The sequence below is a fragment of the Euprymna scolopes genome, chromosome 31 (genome assembly GCF_053919585.1).
Source record: "Euprymna scolopes isolate OS-2025 chromosome 31, ASM5391958v1, whole genome shotgun sequence".
Lineage (NCBI taxonomy): Eukaryota > Metazoa > Mollusca > Cephalopoda > Sepiida > Sepiolidae > Euprymna > Euprymna scolopes.
In genome coordinates, this window is record NC_136512.1 from 42,115,218 (window position 1) to 42,134,341 (window position 19,124).

Consider the following 19,124-nt stretch of genomic DNA (forward strand, 5'->3'; position numbering starts at 1 on the left):
TCAATTGATGCCAGATGGGGATCAGAACGTTGATGATGTAAAGATAGAAGTAACCAGCCACTCCTTCCCCCATTGTACCATGTGCTCAAGATCAGAGGAGAGAGAATCGGAGAGAACTTGATCGTTTACTGTCTTAGATGTGCTACCATAATGTCATCAGCATAAATGTCTATGAATGATGTAAGGATGTGATTTGGAAGATCATTAATGTAGATCAGGAAAAGAGTTGGGCCCAGGATGGACCCCTGAGGGACTCCAGCATTAATACTGTGAGCTTCTGATTTTTGCCCATCAACTCTTATGAACCTATCAGAGAGAAATGATTTAATAATTGAGAATACATTTCAAGCTATACCATAGCTAGAGATCTTGTGAAGTAAACCTTTATGCCATACTCTATCAAAGGCTTTTGATATGTCAAAAGCAATTGCCCTAGAAAGGTTGCCTCCGTCGAGAGATTTGCTAATCCTAGGAGATATAACTGTAAGCACATCTGCTGTAGATCTAGCAGAACGGAAACCATATTGTGTGTCACTAAGAAGGTTATTTTTGTTGAGATGGTTGATTACTTCTGTATTAACAGATTCCAGCAACTTACTCATGACGCACAGGAGACTTATTGGCCTGTACTGAGAAGGGGATGAGCGATCACCTGAATTCTTAAATGCAGGGCATACTGATGAGATTTTCCAAGGTGATGGGAAGCAATTCTCCTTAAGACAATGTTTAAAAAGTTTTGTAAGTATGGGCGGTAGTTCTGGTTGAAGTTTTTTGAGTACTATAATTGGAATACCGTCAAGGCCGGTTGCTTTACTGGAATCAAGGTTTTTGATTAGCTTGATAACATCACGTACAGATATTTGCATATCACATAGCGTGTTTTCTGATACAGGAGGAAATATTGGAGGTTGCCGGCCTTGGTCGCAAAGGGTAGAATTAGCTGCAAAGTTCTTGACAAAGAGTTTGGCTTTGTCTGATGCTGACGAGATTACCTTAGGTCCATTGATGATAGTTGGGATAGAGCACACGCTTCTGTTCAGAATTCTGTTTGCTATTTGCTAAAACTGGTGGGAACCAAACCGTTGCTCAGTTACTTTGAACTTGATGGACTGAGCATACAACTCTCTTCCATTCTTTATTACTTTCTTACAATGGTTGCTGGCAGTCCTGAAAGCGGCTTTAGTCTCCATACATCTATTACGTTGGAAGCAATGGAAAAAGTGATTTCTGTGTGCAATGGCAGCAGCACATTCTGGAGAGAACCATGGCTGGCTGTTAGGTTTTTGCTGGAACTTTTTCGAGGGTATGAAACGGTCTATACCTACCATTAACCATTCTGTCAGATCTGATACTATAGAGGACACATCCTTTTTAAACATGGAAATCAGAGGTAGATCCGACATAAATGTACGGAAGCTATCCCAGTCAGCCATACAATATCCAATTTTTGGCCAGTCTTTTAAATACTTTATTTTGTATAATTTACATAACAAAATTATTTTTGCCTGACAGTTGCATGAATAAGTTTTTTTTCGATAATCTTTTAAACAGAATATGCTATTTGTTAAATGTTTAAATAATTTAGTAAGTTTTCTATTTATTTGCCTCTCTTCCTTAAAATAAAAAAAAAACAAACATTTTCTTAGATTAAATCTCAAACTGCAGTTATTGTGAACTTTGCTGTGGTAATCATGCACAAATATGTGAATCGCATTTTAATATTTAGTTATTTCATGTTGTAATTTTGTTCCTCCAGAAATATAAGACATATTTGTAAATTAATTAAATTTTTCTAAACATATAAGTGTATACTTCTCTTGTAATAAATATTGAACTGCATATTTTGCAAAGGGGGTAATGTTTATTTCAATTGAGTTTTTATAAATGTTATTTACAAATTTAAGTAAAATGGTCCTCCCCCCTTTTTATTTCCCCTTTAAACAATTTGAATACCGACCACCTGATTTTTTTATTGGCTGGAAGTCAAAGTAAGTCAATGAAAACTAAAACGAAATTTGTTAAAGCAAAAAAAATTGAAGACAGAACTTTTTTTGAGATAAGTCGCTGCTATATTAATTTTACTTTTTATCTTTTTAGATTCAAATGTTAATAACTACATTTTATTTCAGTATTTAATTTATATTTTTATTTTCTGATTGTTTTATTTAATAATAGCGTTTCTTGTCCATAAATGTTTATTTTACCTACCTAGTTGATTGCATAAATAGATTAGGCAATTTTATTCATTGTTCTTGAGAGGGGAATCTATCACCATACTTTTCCTTAAACATGCGAATTGGACTTTTAAATGAAGGGAAATGCCACAAGAGTGTGTTATGAGGCTGAATTCCTAGGGTTGCTTAATGCCACATTCCCAAGAATTGGAATGCATAATAATCATATACATTGCTATCTTGATAAAAAACAATAGCAATACAAATGATATTTCAGCCACAAAACTGGTGTATATATCTATAAGCTTGCACATTACAGTTTATTTATTTGATTGGCATTCAAATTTATTTGATTGGCATTCAAATTTATTTGATTGGCATTCAAATTTATTTGATTGGCATTCAAATTTATTTGATTGGCATTCAAATTTGATAAATTTGTCCATTGTTTATACTTGGTGCTTAATGCCCCCACATTTTATGTTTTCATAGAATGGTGCAGACCTACAAGAAAAAGGAAAGTGGTGGGCGAGTGAACTTCAGCAGCAGTCAGGCAATTAATGACGCATATAACGCAGTCATGAATGGACATATGTCTGCCAACCAAGCATCTAAACAATTTGGTGTGAACAAGAGATCACTGCTTTGTAGAACCAAAGGTGAAATTCCTGTGGATGCTAATTGTGGCAGACAGACGGCACTGTTTCCTACTCTTGAAACCGAACTGGTAGAGTGCATCAAACTAATATCTGAATGGGGCTGGGGCTTCTCATCAGAGGAAGTAAAAGATATAGTTCAAGACTTTGTTTGCACAATGAAACTCAACACTCCCTTCAAAAACGGACGACCTGATCGAGACTGTATTGATGGATTTCTTTCTCACCATCCTAACATCACACCAAGGAAGACAGAACACCTCAGTTTCTCAAGAGCTGCAGCAGAGTGTCCAGAAGTAATTGAACATTGTTTTGAACTTTTAGACAATATCTTAACCACTGCTGGCGTGAAGGACATGCCATGCCAAATCTATGACACAGATGAAAGTGGCTTTGTCACTGACCCCAAGTCCCAAGTCGTTTTGGCTGCAAAAGGATCAAAAAGAGTGAACCAGCACATTGGTGGATCTGGCAGAGAACAGATCACTGTGAACTGTTCTGGCTCTGCCAGTGAAAAAGTTCTTTCTCCGTACATTGTGTACAAGGGCAAAAACCTCTACAAAGCATGGTGCACAGGTGGTCCTGACGGAGCATGTTACTCTACCAGTCAGAAAGGGTGGATGGAGGGCCCACAATTTCTCGACTGGTTCACCAAGCTGTTCCTGGTCAACACAAGAGATGTCAGTGATGGGTCTTGACATTTGATGGCCATCTTTTCCATCTTTCCTACGCCTTAGTTCAAAAAGCAAAGGAGAATGTCATCCTCTTGCGACTTCCGGCCCACCTCACTCATCTGCTGCAACTATTTGATCGTGCCATGTTCTGGCTTGTGAAACTGAAATGGCAACAATTGTTGAAGTTTGCCAGAACACACAGGGGACCAGTGGGCAAGGACTTTTCCAACCAGTTAAAGAAACTGCTTGAAGAGTCTTTTGAGCCTGAGACTATCAAAGCACGCTTCAGTTCAGAGATTTGCTTGTTCAATCCCCAAGTTGTCAGTTTGACTAATTGGCTGCAAGTGAACACACCATCACCATCTGTCGCCTCTTCCTCTAGACCCTTGTCTGGCACTCTCTTAGACCACTTGCCTGCTTCTCCTTCTTCAGGAACTCAGTCAGCTCCCCCACCATCCACCCTTTCATCGAAAACGCCATCCACCCTTTCCCCTGTACCCTCACCATGGATGATGGATCATCAACTGCTGGAGTGTTATCTCATGTCCATGGTGTTTCATCCTCCTCTTTGTCTATTAGGGACTTTTTCCTTGAGCAGCTAAAGACTCATTTCTCTAATACAGGAAGAGGAAGATCAGCGAGAGTTCAGCGCTTTCACTATAGCGAAAGTCTCACAGAGGAGAATTGTATCCAGAGGTTAAGGGAGGAAAAGCCTGCAAAGAGGGGGCGAGGACAATGCAGAGGTAGGGGTAAGGGAAAGGGCAAGGGCAAAACCACCCAAAAGGACAAAGCGCCCAGAATCACGGAGCCTAACTGGCTCTGACTCATAAGATGACACTGAATGTGGACGGTGTGGACAAGCTGGTAGTGATAACTGGATACAGTGTGACGTTTGTAGGCAAATGTACAAACGTTTATATCATGCCAAATGTACAGACATCATTGGGAGCTTCGAAGACATAGAAGAAGAAGAAGAAGAAGAAGAAGAAGAGTGGTTGTGCGATTTTTGCACGCAATAAAGTGGGTGCCTAATACTCCCAAGGTGCTTTTAATGCCCTCAAAATCTACCAAATTAGAATTACGTGTATGTGTTAATAAAAAAATAAAATATTTCTTATGGATTTTTATTCCGACAAGTGAATATTCATAACAGATAAGTAAAGAAAACTATGATACTTTTCATTTTAACATTTGATCCAGATTTTTTTTTTTTTTAAGATAATTTGTGCTCATGTGCCTAAAGTGAGGTGCCTACTATTACCCCCCGTTACCCTACTTAATTGTCATGTCAAAACTAGTAGTATATCTAAAAATTACAAAAATTCATCGAGTGGAACAACTACTATTATGTTTATAGTAAAAAAAAAAAAAAAAAAAAAAAAAACGTCTATGGCTATATATATATATATATATATATATATATATATATATATATATATATATATATATATATATATATATATATATATATACACAAAGCCGTGACACAATCTAAAATATTTGTTTTGGAGTTATGTCCCCTGTGTTACTACTGCCTACGGCACTGTTTTACAATCGTTCACTGCGCAGAGGGAGACAACTCTCTTTTACTAAGCAATTCGTTTCATTATTTAGGACGCTCGATGCAACGATGTTTCTTATTAAATCAAAACATTAAAAAAAGAAAGCTGCGACGAATTATTTTAAATGTAACAAAGTTGATAACATTAATAATACAAGCCGTAGTCTTTACGTGACTATTAAGTGAAGCAACTATACTTTCATTAGATGAAAACATTTAAAAAAAAGCTGCAACAACTTTTTTTTTGCAATGTTAAAAAGTAGATGTTGATGTTATTAATATCATAAGCTTTGTTACAATTAAAAAAGGGCTTGAATTACATTTTTCGAGGAGTTATAAGCTTAGAAAGATAGGGGGTCGAATAATTCACGCCTCTCATTTTGAAATGTCTATTAAAAAGTAAATAATTAATTTATGTCGTGGAGTTTTATATATCACAAATTGAAGAGAAAAGGTCAATAAATAATATATTCAAATTTAAAACAAAAAAAAAAAATCGCTTTTTTAGAAATTTACCTGTAAAGTCCGAAGTTTAAAACCTTTTTTAAAAAAAAAAAAACACATTGTTTTGTTTTTTTTGTTTTTTTTAATAAAACCTTGGTCCTTGCTCCTTTAATTGAAAAAAAAAATTAGGGCTTGAATTACATTTTTCGAGGAGTTATAAGCTTGGAAAGATGGGGTGGAATTATTCACTATTTTCACGAAATTTCTGACACTGCTAGCGCTGCAGTCTGCACTTAAAGTTTCAGCTTTTTTAAAAAATGTTTTCATCTAATAAAAATATTGTTGGTTCGAGAATCACCTCCTTCCAAGAACGACTTTCGGCTTCTTTCTTTTTTTCACTTTTTGTCAGTGGATTATTATTAATTGGAAACTAATATATGCGGGAGGGGGTCTCGTTCAGGTTCGCCATTCTTTGTTTTTTTTTTTTTGTTGTTGTTTTTTTTTTTACTTATTTTTCTTACGTAGGCGTCACCACTTATGAAGGTCCGAAGGCCACTAGAGGATAAGAGTTAAAGAGTGTACAGCGTAAATTTTGTAAATTAAATTACTTAAGGGGAACGGCTCATCAAGAACTTGTTTACGTTGGACTTGAAGACAACCATATTGTAGTCAGCTGGAAAGGTGCTAATGCAGAGAGTGATCTGCGCTATTTTTAAATTGGATTTCCACGTTTAATTAAAGTTTTATGGGGTTTTATTTTTTATTCAATTGTAAGGTTAAAGTACAGAATAGGTACAAAACACCCTCCCCTCTCCATGTTAAGAATGGCTTTTTAAATAATAACGTTATTGTTTCAGCACGGATCATTCTCTCCGTGAGTTACCGCTGGTGCAGGGACTGCAGGGCCAGGGGGGTGCAGTCAGTTCTAAGAAAGAAGCTTTGTTCATGGAATCTACGTTTAGATTTAGTCACAGATGAAGAGTGGGAGAAATTATTGATAGTGTTTACAACTAGACGAGGGGGAACCATAGATTGGAGCTCAGACATGTAAATAACGATAAAGCAGAGGCAGGCTCGCAACGTCTCTTCTGTGGGAAAGATGTTGCAGGAAGAGGAGAGGGCATCTTCTACAAGGCTATGAAGTTATTTTGAACTCTGTCAAGGCAGGATAAGATCTTTCTAGCATCGGGTTTGTTTTACTATACACAGATTCGAAAAAGTTGTCAAAAAAACAAATATATAACAAATAAATGTCACAAAGGCAACATAAGTTACTTCTTTTCTACAAACTGGATAATTTTTACCAATGTTTAAGTGTTTTTATTTAATGTCAAATGCTTAATCGGCTCTAAAAACAGTGTTTACCAATATATTTGAAAAATAAAATGGTGGCCGACTGTGTTAAACACGTTAAATTTGGGAAAATGAGTTAAAACTAAAAAAAAAAAAACTCTACAAAATACTGTTAGGAACTCACTCAATATATGTTACTGTGACATAGGCTGACATATATTCAGTGGGATTTTAACAGTATTTTGTATAGTTTTTTTTTTTAGTTTTAACACATTTTTCTAAACTTAACGTATTCAACCGTGGCTACTCGGTGGCCGTGGTTCAACACAGTCGGCCGCCATTTGTATTTTCCAAATATATAGGTAAACATTCGAGCCGATTAAACATTTGACATTAAATAAAAACACTAAAACTTATCCGATTTGGTAGAAAAATAACTTATCTTGCCTTTGATAATATTTGTTATATACTTGTTTTTTTTTTTTTAACAACTTTTTAATCTATGTGTAGTAAAATAAACCCAGCTTTCCCTATTAGAGTTTCAAAATAAAAATGTATCCACGTGGGAATTATTACGGCCCAAACAAAAAAATAAATAAAAATAATAATCTTCAAATTAAATAAAAGCAGGAATTATACTTAAACGTTTATCAAGAGAAATAAGAAAATTACCCCCGGGGAAAAGAGAAAATCGTTATTTCCTTAAAAACAACTTTCGTTTCTTTCTTGCATCATCGTTAATCCACATAAACAAAGTGAATTTTTTCTTAGTCTAAAGCTATAATATCAATACAGTATTTCTTTTACCTTTCCTTTCGCTTTCATTCCAAGACTTTTTGCAATCTTACGAAGTTCTTTATATGTTAAATTTTCCAGGTTATCCATAATTTTGAAGATTGATTTACAGAGAGTTAAAAATGATAATCTCGTACCGGGAACTTTTCAAATTGTTTTTTGACCTACATTTTGAAATTCGAACATGGCGCTTTGGTTGGTTAATAGATAATAGCAAACAGCCAATCAAAATCTAGCGTAAACTTTGTCGCGAAACTTTTTTGCAGTTTTAAACAAACAGCATTTGTAATTTGAGTTATTTTGTTTTTCTTGCACAATGCAAGAAAATTTTTAATTTATTTTTTTTTAATTTTTAAGACAGTAGATTTATTATAGTACTAGCGGGACTTGTGGAAATTCAGAGGGGACTTATTGATATTGGCATTCTGTAAATGTTCAGCGACCAGCGTAAATGAAGACGCGCTCTTATTTGTAGCTTTTTTATTAGTTAAATGTTTAAGGCAGGCCATTCTGGTTTGTGTTTTTAGAGGTTATTGAGGCGGATGAAAACGAATCTGGCATTTAAAGCCGTCGCAAATTTACTGTTTGCATGGACCCTGGGACTATTTATCGCCATTTCACCACGCTTTTCTTACATGATGCTTTTGCGCGTGCACGTGCGTAGTAAAGTGACTTCTCGCATTGCGGAGGTATTTTTTATTTGTTTTTTTTACACGGTGGTCACCACTTATCAAGGCCCGGAAGTCACTCAGGGATAAGGGTTATTGCAAGTACAGTACGTTAGTGTGGAGATTTAATGAAGTGTTTACTTTAGCGGACATTTGAAATAAGTTTTTTTTTTTTTTTAAATTGTTTCATTTTTTTGTGTTGTGTAGTTTTTAATTGATCTAAGTTTACATGGGCGGTTTATATACTAAGCGATTATCAAGACCCCTGATGTGATTCCCTCATGTCGGACATTATTTCTTGTTTTCACGGGAGACTCGACACTGCTTGCTTTTTTTATTTTTACTGAATAAACGCTTTAAAATAAGTTAAACCATTAACAACTTAGCCAGCTAGGGAGAAAAATCGATGTTGCCCTTTTTAAAACAACAGCAAATAAGTATAAATATTACAAAAAAAAAACATTATGCTGTCTGAAGTCTTTTTTGAATTGAATAAACGCTTTAAAATAAGTTAAACCACGAAAAGCTTAGCCAGCTAGGTAGAAAACAAATACTTAGAAAATCAATTTGATCTTTTTTGAAACAACAGTAAACGAGTAAAAATTTTTTTTTTTTTTTTTAAATATTATGGGGGTGCAGTCTCTTTCAAAAATATATCTCCTTCAAGAATGATCATAAAATGTATCTTCAACCGATATTTATTCAATAATGGACGAGTTTTCTGTGGACGAGTTTTTCGGGCACTGTATCTACCACTAGTCTCTTGTTCTTTAGACAGTCCCAAGAAAAGCTAAAACTAATGAATCACACACTATCAATCAAACTCCAAACCCCGTTGCCTCTTTTACAAATATTTTAATGGAATGTGCTCTGACAGTAGCACTTGTGCCCCCTCAATGTAAATACTTCAACTAACCTGACAAAGCAGCAAAATTCCACCCCTTTACCTTAGAGATCCCAAGATGCTGTAAAATCTTCTACTCAAATAGCTTTTTCCCTCAAATTGCTAGACTTTGAAATTCCCTCCCGGTTTCCTGCTTCTCTGACTACTGGCATGTAGAAGTTCAAGTATAATGTGACTAGACATTTCACTGCTCAACTCCCTATATAGTATCTATGTTCATATGGTCACAAAAAGTGGTCCCTTTCAATCAAGTGGCATTGTGCTTTGTTTGGAGATGAATAAAAGTTTTTTAAAAAAATTAAAATGGAAGATGAGTTTAGTATATAAATCTAACGTAAAATGATCGTTTACTTTTTGATCAGATAGTGTTTGAGTGATATGGAACCATGTTCTGGTTTTAGTTGAATCTTTTTTATGTGTGTTCTGACTTTAGCAGCATTACCAATAAAGTTAAGAGAAGACATGTAATTACTGGCCAAATTTTCAAGCTCTTTCTTAGAAATCATTGACATTTGTCATGCGCATTAAAAATTTTGATTTCATTTATATGCCTTTGAAATGCTGTCGTCTAAAAAGAAATTAGCAGCACTCCCATGACATTCATGTTTCTAGCACGACTATTTGACTTCGACATGTTCTCTTCGCTGGCCAAACACTCAACACATTCTCCTCCACAATGTGTCCTTCTTATTACAGCCATTCCTCTCATATGCAAATTATGTTTGGAACTACTCATCTCATTAGAAACTCAGAAATAGGAAATCATTTTACATGAAATGTAAAACTGGTCGCCACTCTAAATTCTAAACAATTGTTTATTTTACCATCAAGGTTTTATGAGGTTTACATGTAATCAGCGATTACTAATTGTCTAAACAAGCTAGAATTTTATTGACGAGGGTGATAATTAGTCTAGAATTTTCACTGACAAATGTATTTTTTTTTTTAATATTGAGACCTTTTTTTAATTTTTCTTAACAAATTTTTTTTTTAATAGAAGCTCTATAATAATTTTATTTATTCTCCTTTCTTAAATTCAAACTTAAATCCCCTGCCTGTCCATAAGAGGGAGTGAATAATAACTAAATATAATTTAATTGGAATTTTCCCCACCAATGAATCTTTTTATTCAAACTGGTAATTTTTTAAAACTTTACTAACCTTAAATTCTTGTAGAATAACCCCCTTTTCTAACACACAAGAGGATGCTTTCAGACCCGAGTTATCTGCCATTTGTAAACACCAGGTGGCACTCCTATCAATGAATATCAGTGACGTAGTTTCAAAATATAATTTGTATATGAGAGGAGTGGCTGCAATAAGAAGGATACAAGCTGCACAGGCAAAATTCTATCTTCTAGACACTACTTGTGAACCATCTCAGTCTGACAGCAACTTTGAACACATTCACACCATGCGTGTTCACACATACAAGTACACTATGCTAGTATCTAAGACATTTCTTTACTCTCTCACACACAAATAGATACACATCTTTCTATTCAGACTTTGTTGAACACATTCTTGTGATCTCAGTTTTCAGAACACGATTTACAAACTTTCTTACATTCTCAATGGACATTTTGCGTCAGTGTACACTCATACATGCAAACACACAAATCAGTACATAAACACATAGACTTTTTCTCTCTATATATGCACATATGTATACACATTCTTATGAACTCTATTTCACAGTGAACCCAATTAGGCTCATGACATATAAATGCTTTGTTGAATTATATATTGTCTTCCAAGTTGTAACTTTGTTTTCATCAACATGCTTGTATTCTGAACACATACAAGTATGTAGTTGTGCTGCTGCCCAAGAATCAGCTCAAAAATCTAAATTCTTGCCTTTTAAGCATTATCTTTCTCTTGATACTACAGAAGCATGCGAGAAAATTAAATTTTTAAATGTTTTTCTTTGGTCGGTAATCGTTGCTATTAGACATAAATTAGTTTCAAATTGTGAAATTAGTCAAAAACAATTTCTTCTGCTTTACCTATTCATCACCTTTGCTTTTAAAATGATTATTTAATATTTAAAAGAAGTTTAAAAAGTTTAATGGTGAATACTCTGATGAACTACAAGCACTTGTACCCCCTCGATGTGAATACCCCTGACAAACCCGACAAGCAGCTAAATCCCACCCCTTCACAGTAGAAATCCCTAGGTGTAAGAAAGCCTTCTGCTCCAATAGTTTCTTCCCCAGAACGGCTAGACTTTGTAACTCCCTTCCGGGATTCTGCTTTCCCAACTATACTGACATGCAGAAGTTCAAGTGTAATGTGAACAGACATCTTGCTACTCATCTTCCTTCATAATATTCCTAGAACTTATGTCACCGATAGTAGACCCCTACTTCAAAGTGGCACTGTGCCTTGTTTGGGGTGAAAATTGCATTAAAAAACTAAAAAATGAATTTACAGTAAATAGTAATTGAGACCAAAATAATAATAAGCCATTTTGAATCTTGACAAACTAATAAGCAAGTAAGTTTTCAAATAAAATAACTGATATTAGATCATGTATGATCTGTGATCAAGCACTTTGATGTGTGTGTGTGAGTATATATATATATATATATATATATATATACTGTATTAACAAAACCAAGACTTCAAAAAATGAATTAATAGCAACAGAAAGTGTATTTCATTTTAAGTTACAATTGTTTCCATACCAGTCGGACAATTTCAAGCATTATGGTGTTTGAAAATTTTCACATAACCAGCATTTCTTCTAGGGTTGGATCAAATACAATTGTATTTGTATTTCAATTGTATTTAAATACAATTTTAATGTAATTGTATTTGTATTTTAATATCACAAGAAAAAGTAATTTGTATTTGTATTATGGCATCCAGGAAAATAGTATTTTGTATTTGTATTTATATTTGAGAGAGAGAGAAAGAAACTTTCAGAGCTCTAATGATAATAAAATGCAATGAATGTAATGTAGATATCAAATTTGGAAGGAAATATTTCTTTTCTTTTTGCATATTTTCAGATTTCTTTATTACTTTGAAAAAAAAAATACTTTGTTTTTGTTTAAATCAGTTATTGTATTTTTATTTGTATTTTGAGATTGAGGAATAAAAGTATTTGTATTTGTATTTCTGGTAACCTAAACGAAAGTATTTGTATTTGTATTTCAATTGTTAAACGTCAATATTTGATCCAACCCTAATTTCTTCAGACTTCTTGAATAAAAAATAAATTCTTGACAATAGAATATTGTTTAAAGAAAATTCCCTTAATGGAAATGAAGCATGCGAAAACATTTACCCTGGAGGCATCCTCCGTCAAAAGCCCATTCAAATATTAATATATATATATATATATATATACACACACACACACACACACACATATAGATATTTGACTCCTGCATTTTCGTCTTTTACTCGCTTTTTCCTTTGTTATGTACTTAATTTCTGTTGAGATTTAAAATGACTACCATGGATTATTTCACTCTCAATCACTATTTATGTTCAAGTTTGAAACTTCTTTTAAATATTATTATTATTTTTATTTTTTTTACACATATAGGTCTCGAAGGAATAGGTGAAACAAAACAAATTATTTTTGACTAATTTTCCAACTGCATTAACTAATAATAATCAAATAATAATTATAATATATAATTATCATGATATAATTACATATATATTTATATGTAATTATTATATATATATTTTATATATATTTCACATAATTATTATGATAAATAATTTATGTTGGCAATAGAAATAATTATCATTTGGTTTAAGAGCACAAATTCAAGCTAGAAATTGTTTACTTTCTATTTGTCAGAAAGGCTTCAACAATTACTTTTGAATTATTATGATAGTAAAAAGAAACTGGCGATCTGATGTTTTTCAAATAGTTGGTACGGTTTGCAATAGCAACTCTTTGAAAATCAAAAGTAACTTTATTAGAAGCAGACGCAAATTTTGTTTTTACATATCGACTCTCAACTGGGCCAAAGCTCAAATTTACAGTTTTCTTTCAACCAATCACAGTGCAAAAAATATGCACTTTCAAATCTTCTGCAAAATGTAAAAACCCAAATACAGTGCTTTTATATATACCACATTCTGCCTAGGTTTGAGGGGCTGAAAACCCATAGACAAGTAGCACACACATGGTGAGAGACTTTCACAAACTACTAAGCAAAACGACGTAGCATGCTAAATGAATACACAGTTCATGCACATATTATCTCACTAACAAAACAAGCAAGTAAAATGGGATAGGCATGAAGGTGTGTTTGTATTAATACACACACACACACATCTACATGCTTATATTATTTACACGCACATAAACATACACTGTGCCAACCAAAATGAACATGGCTACTCAATTTCTTCTTACACAGTAGATAGTTCTTTCATTCAGAATTTCCTTGAACTTTCATTCATTACCAACATTTCATGTTTTATTGTCTAAACAAAGTTAAAAGTTAATTACTTTTGTATGAGTTTTGATGATGTCCTATTTTGAGCAACATTTGTTAAAAGATTTAAACTGTTGAATAGAATGCAGTTTCAGGGTTGAATTAAAGTTTAAAACTAAAAGTCAAAACTTATGATTCACTTGCACTTCAAAAAGAAAATGTGATGCGGCTTCAACATGTGACTACGGTTTACATCTATTTCATTTTTACATAATTTTATTTTTACATAATTTCATTTTTACATATATTTCATTTTTACATAATTTTTATTTTTTATTTTAAGGGGAGCAAAACTGGTTGGAGTCAGTTTGAAATGCAAACACTTAGCAGTTTACTTACGAGTTGTTGCTACCTGATATACACTTCTATTAATGTACTTTATGGAATTAATCGATTCTATATTTTATATCTGTTTTTCCACCAATTAACAATACAACTCTCTAAATTAATCTTTTTCATTTTGGTATTTGTGACCGATCTTTCTTTTTAATTATATTCATTTGTTTATTGTGTGTGCAATGAGTAATTATATACAGCATAGTCACAAAACACATCAGTTCCTGTCATATCAAAGTTAAGCGATATTGAGCCTGGTCAGTATTAAAATGAGTGACCATTTTGGAATACCAAGGGCTGTATGTGCTCTCCTTTTATCTTGACATTGTTTCCAATAGTCCTGGATTTGTCCTTGCTACTGAAATCACAATGAATTGAGACAAAAATAGATGTCTCAGGCATTAAGGATTTCTACTAATATAAATGAGGGCAGAACATATACTACACTTTAATTGGAAAACGCCCCTTTGGATTGTGACAATAATAAGTATATCATTATTAGGTCTATGACAACAGAATATTCTTTTCATCGTTTTGACTCTCGACTATATATCTGACACAGTTAAACAGTTAATCAACCAAGAACCACATCACTCTACATAAAAGCATATAAGATGTCAACAGACACACACTCGAGGGTCAAAACAATGAAAAGAATATGCTGTTGTCATTATATTTAAATCAATTATTTAACAAAAAACAGAAGTATTTATGCGATTTGAAGGAATAAAAAAATGAAAAATAAAGAGGGAAAGATGGTCTCTAGTGATGGAAATTTGTTATGCGGTATACTTTTCTCTGGTGACACATAATTCAATGCAATATGCTTATCACTGGATCTTTATTATATAGTAGATTTTTTTCCGACAACACCGTATTCAATGAAACAGCGTACGTGCAATCATGTAGTGAACTTTTCTCCAACACGAGCCGTTTCAATCCTCTGCTGTGAAACCTGACATAGTTATATGGAATAAGTCAGAGAGAGTTGCAACCTTGATTGAAGTGAGTGTTCCTAATGATGGAGGTCTTAACAGAGCTGAAAGAGAGAAACAGACCAAATACCAAGGTCTCATGTATGATATGAAAAGAAACTGGAACCTAAAGGGGATATCGACCATACCAGTTATCATAGGTGCCACAGGACTTATGAAGAAGAACCTGAAGTCCTACCTAACTAATATTCCTGGTGAACCAAGTGCAAAAGAGATTCAGACAATTGCAAAAGAGATTCAGACAATTGTACTTAAGGGAACAGCGAGGATACTAAAAAGAGCTCTCGGTTGGTTTCAATAAAACAGCGGGGCAATGTTGGCAGCTGGTTTGGCTGCCCCATACCCAGCATTACAATCTTCAAAGGAAGAAAAAAAAAAAAAAAAAAAAAATCTTTATCGCTCAATGCTATTTGACATTTGAGTGCTAAAATGTCTTCTGTCTTTTGTGGCAAAGCATGCCAGTCACATGTAAAGTTACAAAAGTGCGTTCATATTTTACGCATTTAAATCGTTTTCATTTTATTGACTGAACCAAACACTTTACAAATATTATTGAAAACACATCTTTCGGTTTCCTGGTGAAGGAAAAAATGGAAAGGGAAAGATTGTCTCCGCTGATGCTAACAACGTGCTCAACACTGAACCTGTGTTACATGGTATACTCTTCTCTAGTGACATCATATTCAATATAACAACTTAATATTAAAAAACTTATTGTTTAACTTTTTAATATTAAAAACTTATTGTTTAATTTAATATTAAAAAAACTTAAAGGTGCTTATATTATAATGAAAGTAAAGGTTGATGATGGATTTGAGACCATTAAAGTAATGTAGCATTTAAATTTGACTAATATTTACTTTTTTGATTGCATTATAGTAAATAATATTATTCCATTGTAATAATATAATCACCTTTAATATTTTATGTTAAGTAATTAAACAATAACTAAAAAAATGTTTTCACTCATAGATATAAAATGATTGACAATTAAGCTTGTCTACTTAAAAAAGGTAATTATATTTAGTGTACATTAAGAAAGAAAAGGTAGACCGTGAATATGAGGCCATTTGTTGAATGTGGTGTTTTAGCGTCCCAAATTCGCTTTACAGTTTTATACTGTTCTGCTAACGATTTTATTTCTATCTTTACAAAAAAAAAAAAAAAAAAAAAAAAAAAAAGGACTATTTAGACAAAATCAATCGTTTGCATGTGTACACATACACAGATATGTATGGAAACAGTTGGAAATATATCTAACAGTATAATATAACGGTGACCAGGAAATATTTTTATGTAAAAAAGGCTTTCTTATATGATTGATAACTCTAGAGTAAGAACAAGCCATATTTTTCCTGATTCCAGAATGACCAGATGAACGAAGATGAAACCCGAGTATTCCCAGCAAACACATTTATGTATAGTTTTCAAATAAAATAATTGATATTAGATCATGTATGATCTGTGATCAAGCATTTTAATGTGTGTGTCTGTGTATATATATATATATATATATATATATATACATATATATATACACACACACACACATAAAGATGGGTATAATAGGTTCGGTGAAGTAGATAAATATATACTTTAAATGTCCGGATAAGAAAGATGAAATAATTTAAAAACGCGAGTAATCTATCCATACGATTTAAATCTTAAAGTAAAGAAAAATAACATACAAAACGATTTTGAAATTGTAGGACGATAATATCCAGCTTTGCCTAGGTACGGCATTAGGGATAGGACATATGTAAATAAAAATAGAGGATCTGCCATTTCATCCGAGGAATTTAAAAAAAATAGAGAAATTATAATTAATAAAATTTCTGAGTCTTTTTATTATATCAGAATACTTCTGAATAAAATAAAGAAAAAGAAGGCATTAAGGGAAATAGCATCTAAAATATTACAACCAGATTGGATGTACAAGACGAATTTACTCAATGTTATGAATTTATTATGGATATAATTGATACAAAATTATATAAACCACTGGTTGAGGGTATGAGAAATATATATATAAAAAAAAACCCTCAAAATATGTAGTTTTGTATGAAAATAAAGGATATAAATTTACCTAAAACATTTTATAATCCAAGAGTCATACAACCATTACCAAATAAACTTTAAATTAAGGAACAGCATTCAATAGTTACATATAAACTAGGACAAACCATTTGAAATAGAGGTTTTAATTATAAAAAGACGGTAGAGAATATAATAATAATAATAAATAATATAAATATTCCAGAATATAAATTTAAAACGTCTATTTCCTGTAATAACATAGGACATACAATTACAGGAAATCTAAAGATAGTAAAATTAAGAAAACTCCTAAGTAAAGGTCCAAACTATAGAGAGCCTAAATGCCTAAATTACAATGTGTGAAGGGAGTAAATAAAGTACTACATAGTTTTGTTCATAGAAAATAAAGATAAATTATTACGGTCTACATTTGACACACGGAAAATTTCATAAATTAAATTTCGTACATAAAAAGGTTGAACGTTTAAAAAAAATTGAACACCCTAAAAAATTCATCCTCCTCTTAGAAATTCAAATACTTATAAAACTTCAAATACCTCAAAATAAGTTTGTAATAGTTCCCATTGATAAAGCAGCAAATAATATAGCTTTTATATATAAAAGGTATTATATACAATGCTTATTGTTAGGAGTAGGAATTCCCAGTAAATTTTCAGATACCAATAAATTAAGAAATAATGAAATCGATAGTACTAAGTGTAAGAACACTATTTGTGAAAAATTAGAATTAAAATTAGAGGATAAAAATAAAAACTTCCATGTATGTATTGATTACCTAAAATGCACACAAAAAAAAAACAGTTAGCACCCGTTTTATTGTTGCTTCAAAGATGTGCATCATATCTAAAGCATTTAAACTAATTAATAATAATAATAATAATAATAATAATAATAATAATAATAATATTCCAACGAAGGACACATTTTTAAAAAAAGTTTTAAAGAAACAAGACTATCTATACACAGGGTGGAACGATAAATTTGTCGTCCTAAAGAAAACACTCCAGCTTTATTTTAAGTTTTATTGAAAAAAAAAAAAAAAATCAATTCAGGTGACTTTATGTTGCAGAGCTGGCATCTATTTAATGTAGCCGCCTTCAGCCTCATTCACTGTCCAATATGAGTCTGGAACTGGGAGCATGCTTTTTCTACAAGCGCTAGTAGGAGCTTGGCAAATACTCAGCAGATGGCAGCGATCAGGCTGGCTTTGTTGTTGTGGGAGGTCATGTTGGTGATGTTCTCGACGTATGACAAAAAGGTAGTTCAGCAGGTTCAGATCAAGGGAAGAGGGTGGGAACCCAGTGAGAGAAGGGTACAAAGTTGTAGAACTCCTTCTGAAACCAATCCTGGGTCTCTTTAGACATTTGCGCTGGTGCCGACTCCTGCTGCCACACCCAGGGTTTGTCAGCGGCCATCTAAGTGCATCAGGGGATCACTACACTCTTCAGCACATCTAGGTACACTTTGGTGTTGACTATCAAGCTGACTTCGAAAATGTGAGGTGGCATGATGTGGCCCTTACTTGAAACCAAACCAAAGATCATAACTGTGGCCAGAAACTTTATTGAGCTGTGCCCTCAAACGTTGAACCATTCAGATTTGCATTTTTAGGGTGCTGGCAATGGTCCAACTGTTATAACTTGGATTGGTAGAGAGCATGAGTGGCACATCTCTGATCTTACTCGTTAAACATTGTGTCACTTTCAGACATGATAGAAGGCTCCTATCGCTCTTGGGATTTGTTCACTACTGGCCAAATAGAAGATAATCTTCAACAAAAAAAGAAAACTCGTTTTCATCAAATGGAAATGGAATCATATAATCTTTTCTATGGCAACAATTTTATCGTTCAACCCTGCATATACAGTGAGGTGAAACAAGTTTTTGGATAAAACAAAAATGTTTATTTTGCAGCAATTTTGGTACAAATCATATCAAACAAAATAATAAAATAAATCTTTCACATTACTAAAATACATAGAAATGAGAAAAACTAAATTTTTTTAAAGAAAACTGTTTAGTTATTAAAACATTTCCTAAAATAGTGAAACAAGTATTTGAACAGCCTTCTTTTTTCATTATTAAACATTAAGTTTTCAT

General features: G+C 32.9%; 1 protein-coding gene across 1 annotated transcript in view; it reads right to left on the reverse strand.

Annotated features, from left to right (window-relative positions):
• The window catches only part of LOC145255714 (uncharacterized), a 52,176-nt gene extending 44,338 nt beyond the window's left edge, over positions 1–7,838 (reverse strand). The window contains exon 1 of the mRNA XM_080114307.1: positions 7,610–7,838. Coding sequence (XP_079970433.1) covers positions 7,610–7,687 — 78 coding nt within the window. The 5' untranslated portion in view covers positions 7,688–7,838. The remainder of the gene's footprint in view (positions 1–7,609) is intronic.
• Between the last annotated feature and the right edge of the window lie 11,286 nt (positions 7,839–19,124).